Source organism: Lepisma saccharinum, chromosome 1 (assembly GCF_977018435.1).
Source record: "Lepisma saccharinum chromosome 1, izLepSacc3.1, whole genome shotgun sequence".
Classification (NCBI taxonomy): domain Eukaryota; kingdom Metazoa; phylum Arthropoda; class Insecta; order Zygentoma; family Lepismatidae; genus Lepisma; species Lepisma saccharinum.
Genome location: NC_139229.1, coordinates 63,731,860 through 63,737,859, shown reverse-complemented (window position 1 = coordinate 63,737,859; position 6,000 = coordinate 63,731,860). Strand labels below are relative to the sequence as shown.

Genomic DNA, 6,000 nt, shown 5'->3' with positions numbered 1-6,000 from the left:
ACAAACGCATGTGGTACTTCATCATTAACTTGAAAATTTAGAAAGAATAACCAACGACGTAGGCATGTCGAATGCGCTACATCTGGATGTATTGGTGCGTAGAAATAGATTTTAAAATAAATATTTGTTGTCACGCTTGTGCTAACTATGGAATCACGCTTCGTTTTTGTATACGACCCCCATTCCCTGAGACACCAATAGCAGATCAACGAATGTGCGCAAGCGCAAGTGAGGGACAGCCATGTTACGACAACCCCATCATGGCGTGCAGCCAGGAGGGGTATGTAGTCGTTAAAGATGTTACGTTGAAGTGACTAACGTTTCGTGGGAGTTATTAGTGGACTATTGTGTATTATATAGCGAACATATCGGCAAGGAAAATGATGGGACTAGAGTTGCGACTTCATAGCCCTGCTGGTGCTGAACCCGCGATTTATCAATGGCCACTCACCTCCGGATCGGGTTCGGTAAGTGACATGTTTCAAGTTTTAGGTATTTATTTCCACTTGTTCACCAGCGTTTACCGTTGGTTGAGTGATTTTGTAACACTTGCAGGGTCTTTTGTTGTATTCAATAGGGTCGTAAGATTTAAAATACAGTGTTCTTATCATTTCACGCGGAAGAAATTTGAAGTGTATACAGAGATATACTTAATTGATGCTGTGTGAAGTGAACTGGTGCATCAACTACATCAATAACGAACGCATGTTTCTCCCAGCATCCAAACGGTGAAGACGGTTGTAAAAATGTCGAAAAATTGCAACGATACGTTGCTGAGACTTTTCTTATGAAGTCATAGAAAATTTTTGAATAATGATTTAAAAGTGCAAAACCTCTGCTCTGGTTTCAATCTTCATGCTAAGATGCATTTTTTCGTTAAATTTGCAGGGGTTTCTTTTTTTTGCCTTATCAAATATTATATTTCACATTGATCATAGATGTAGCACCTTTTCCCCAAATTATACCCAATAGAAGTTAAAGGGTATCATTCATATGAGCTACTTTTAAGAGCAAATCATATAGCCTTTTTTATTATTTTTTAAAAATACATTGCCATGTAAAAAGAAACAGCGAAACCACATACAGAAATGATTACACTTTATTATAAGTGTTGTGGTTGATATGGAGTAAATGAGACACCTTGCACTTAAGTGGAATGTTGATTGCATGCTTGATGAGATTTGGTGGCAAAATCTGTATATTTTTTCAAACCCCCTTCCTGTTCCTTTAGTTTTCATGCTGCCTCTTCATATGTACCTCCACTTTATCACACAAAGTGCATATAAATTTAACTTCCAGTTCCATTTTTGCATAATATACTAGCCCCATGACCGTTTAAAGCAGCAGACAGGCATTTGTTGAATATTCTGAACTTGAACACCACTTTCAGTCTAGTTGGTTGAACCTAATTTCCTTGCACCACTCTGACACTGGATACACCTGCACTGCACCGAGTGGCAAAAAGTGCAGCCAACTAGACTGGGATATTGGTTTGTCTCAGCAAGCTCAGTTGAACAATGGTGATGTTGAAAGTCATGTTAGAACAAAATTCCATGCGGTCAGCTGTCCTTTTCAGTATTTTGTCACTTTTTTTTGTGTGTGTATCAAATTACTTAAATTCGTGATTTTTGAGAGAGTGCAGAAGAGTACACTTTTGTGTTTGTATATGTAAACTGCACAATGTCTGTCAAGGTCAGTTTGTAGTGGTTGTATTTACTCATCATTTTCTCCTTTTTGACACAAGTATACAACATTTCTTTAACACACAAAGATGTCCCCAACAGCTTCGAAACAAGTATCTCCACAATAATTAGTTACACAGCTTAAACATGCTATTGTTGCTTCTCCAAGGTTGAGAAAATTCATACAACACAGTGTGGTTATACCAGGACCTCAGTTTTGGTAGATCTCATGAGATCTTTTCAATTATTTATATAAAATTAAGAATGCTGCAATAAATGGATGATATATAATGCACATTGAACTTAAAGGTTACTATACCTTCTTTCCTAAAGCTTCCAGATTTGTTAAAATGAGATTTTGCTAGTTTTTTTTATATAGTCTCTTCTTTTGCACCATGTTTTAAAAATTCACTCTAAAGACTTAATCTTCTCTTGCATGGCTCTGAAGTCAGTGTGAAACAAGCTGCTTTTGTAAGCCAAATTTTCAAAACTTCTTAAGAGTTTGTTGGTACAGGATTCCCACTGACCTGGAAAAACAGAAATCAGTCTGTGAGCAAAAAAGTCATGGAATTTGAGAATGCATCTAAAAACCTGGAAAAGTTAGGAAAAATCAGTGTGTTTTGTTAATGTCAGTATTTGGGAATGAAAATCAAATACTTTTTTTTTTTTTTGAACCAGCATCTTCAGCATCTTAATGAAAAGTATTACACCATAAAAAAAGTTTTTTATAACATAATTTGTTTATGTATTTTGAACAATGCTGGATAAATTTCATTCTCATGAATAGGAAGTGCAGTTTCAACACTTTAAACTTGCTTATGAGCACATGATAGCATCAAAAGATGTAAGTTTGGCTATATAATTATCTGCATGGTATGCCGGAGGAATTTGGGAGCTCGAATCAAATTATAGTGATGTATAGTGTAATGATGAAAGAGGAAGACATTAAGGTGGTAATATAAATAGATATATGTGAAGGCCAACAAACCTACATTGCCTAAATTAGGCATAATTAAATTTTACACTTGCAAAACTCCTCAATTTCCAAGATATGACAGTTTCCCAGCAGAGGTACAGATCGCAGTTTAAACAAATTGGTTCAGTCCCAGTTAGCCTATCTGATCATATAAAGTGGACTTAAACATGTCCAGTTCTGCAGTCAGTTTTTTCATGACATTGTATGTACAAACAGAAAGATGATTAGGGAACAGCATATGAATCATGAATACTTCACCACAAGACATTAGAATCATATCAGAAAATTGTAACATAAGATGGCAACACTACCCATGGAAAACAATTGAGGAGATGCCTACATCACAGTTAATCATTGTGTAGTGGCCACTTTCTGTCAAACACTTATGGGACTTTGTTCAATGTATGATTTCGTTGTTAGGTTAGGCAGGTCAGGTTTGGTTCTCTTAGCATTAAAATAAAGTCCCATAAGTGTTTCTTTTGCTTTCCCAGAAGACAGATGGTCTAAAATAAGGTAGTCCGTATAATACTAAAGTACCTACCTATGCCTATTGTGGGTTCCGCATTTAGTCTATGGCACTTAATTCTTCACAGTACCCTAGAGAAGATGTTCAAAGTGGCTACTTCCAGCCTCAATACAGGCCACACATCGACGTCGCATGGCCACTCGAATACGCTGTCAAATGCCTGGCATGTTCCATACTGTCTCACAACCTGCTACAATGTGATTGCGGAGAGTATTCACATCTGCCAGTGCAGACGAATGCACCAGTGGTTTCAAATGTCCCCACAAGTAGAAATCCAAGGGGCTTAAATCTGGTGAGCGTGGAGGCCAAGCAATTGGTCCACCTCTACCGATCCACTGACCAGGGTACCTTCGATTCAGGTACCTGCGGTCAACATGACTAAAGTGTGCGGGAACACCATCATGCATGTAGTGAGTTTGTTGACATATGTTCAGTGGAACATCTTCCAAGATAACAGACAGGTTGCTTGCCAGAAAGTCTGTACACCTGTCCCATAAGTCTATGTACATGGGGTCCGAATAACATGTCACCAAAAATGCAAGCCCAGATGTTTAGGGAGAACCGCACTTGGTGATGTGATGGAATTCGTGCATGTGGATTTTCCTCTGCCCATACATGCTGATTGTGGAAGTTCACGATTCCATCTTGTGTGAACTGTGCTTCATCTGTGAAGATCACTAAGGCAGGAAAATAGGAGTTGTAGCACATTGCTGCAAAAACCATTGGCAGGACACGACACATGCAGGGTAATATGCTGGTGATAATGCCTTTTTCCAGTTGCAGATGGTAGGGATACAAATGTTGTTCTCGAAATACTCTCCAGATAGTGGAATGAGGAATATCCACTTGCATTGCTAACCTTTGTGTGCTGATCCAGGAGTTGGTCACAATATCCAGAATCTCCTTGCACAGGAGTCTTAGATCGAGGTCATCCTCTTTCAACAACATGAGGTGCAAAATTGCCAAATTCACACAGGTGGCGATGGATACTCGCAAATGTTTATCTATCTGGGCATCTTTGGTGTGTGTACCTTTGGTGGTACAAATGACGGGCCTCTATAGCATTGCCATCTGCCAAACCATACAGAAGTGCATATCTGCTCGTTCCTGATTGGTGTATATGGTCTCAACAATGCCCACTCAGCATGTACCACCCATCAAATACCTAGTTGTGATACAGGAAACCATCGGTGGAAGATAGACAAATTCCAGTAAGCACGTGTTGTGACAGCCTATAACTCTGAAACCAAACATTTCCGGACCTATGTTCATATAAACTTTTTTTTTTCATTGTTTACATGTAAGGAACACTCTCCTGAAGTTATGACACCTATTTCTGGGACACCCTGTAGTGTACTATTTCTATGCCACAGTACTAGCCATGTTTGTGTCAAAAATGTCATGCATGAGACGGTTGTTGCCATTTGTTAGCACAACCTATACCTAGGGACATGAAGTTTTCGTTTTAACGATAACACTGAAAAGTTGAGGAAAGCAAAATAAAATGTTTAAAATGTATTTAGGTAGGTTAAGGAGACAAGTTTCTGGTGTTTCGGAATCACGAATTATGCTATTTTTTAGAATAACACCGAATTTTGCACTTTAACCTTTAACGTGAAAAACTCCACAAAATATGCAATATAAAGTGGACAAACTAGGCATAATAGTTCTTATGTTAAAAAGAACTACCTGAAGCTCTACGAGATCTGCCATTTCTAGTCTAGCTAGTGAAAGTTCGATTCAAGAGAGTTTGTCACGCTTCATTTATTGCACTTTGGCGTAGAAATGACTGACAATGCTTTGACCTCGTCTTGAAATAGAATTCGCTGTGGGGATTTTCTTTGAAGGAAAGTTTCAGAGAAACAGGAAACTTTTCAGGGAGAAACACCTGTTGTATTGTGGGGTAGGTGGTGTGGGGTGTAGGTGCATGTATGTACAAAAAGGGTATTTTGAGGTGTAAGAGGGATTTTTTGGCATTGTTAGATAAATTTCAGTCAGTCAGAATTCCTGAGGCTTCATGGTTTGTGCATTTCCTTTGCCAAAGCCAGCAGTACATACATTAGTTTGCTTCTGAAAGACTTTATGCTTAAGACATAAATTTATTATTTTGTAATCATTGAATTGCAAGATAACACGGGAGCGGAAAGATTTCTTGAGTAAGCGCAATGGAAGTGAGAAACACATGTAGAAGAATAGTTTGTTTGTTTTGAATTATTGTCTTACGTCCAGTTTATGCACATAAAACCTGGTTTACATTGGTAGAGTAGACTGGAGAGTAGCTGGAGTGAGTAGAGCAAAGCGAGCTACTCTCCTCGTGTAAACAACTGGGAAGAGTACTGGAGCGAATACTGGCTCCAGTAGTCAGGACAGTAGAGTGGCTGTCCGTGGAAAACAGCGACTTGACAGACTATTACCACCAATGTAAACACTTCCTGAGCAGAGTATGGAGTCTGTACGGTGGTGGAGTGTTGTGATTTTGCACATTACATGTAATTGTACTTTTTTTAAAAAATCAACCATGAATAGGAGGTGATCCAAGTCTGACAACATAAAGTTTGTAGACATAGGAGAAGTAAAATTGAAAATAAAGAATTTACGTTCTACGTGCAACGAAGAACAATTGAAAATAGAAAATTCAAGTAAGTTATTTTTCTTTCTAGACTTGGTTCTCATGCATTATTGTATTCATTTCTCGTGAAAGAAAGGTGTGTGAACTGTTTCAGAGCTTTTTTTTTTTGAATCTCCAACTACGTCGACGTGTTCATAGTGTCAAAAGAGACATAGTGTCAAAAGAGCAACAAACAGCTGCAGCCACT

General features: G+C 38.3%; 1 protein-coding gene across 4 annotated transcripts in view; it reads left to right on the top strand.

The window, feature by feature from the left end:
* Positions 1 to 228: 228 nt before the first annotated feature.
* The window catches only part of gpp (DOT1 like histone lysine methyltransferase grappa), a 96,692-nt gene continuing 90,920 nt past the window's right edge, over positions 229 to 6,000 (top strand). For all 4 annotated transcript variants that reach the window (XM_083132027.1, XM_083132028.1, XM_083132026.1 and 1 more), the window contains exon 1: positions 229 to 467. In XM_083132027.1, the coding sequence (XP_082988153.1) occupies positions 381 to 467 (87 nt within the window). In that variant the 5' untranslated portion in view covers positions 229 to 380. The remainder of the gene's footprint in view (positions 468 to 6,000) is intronic.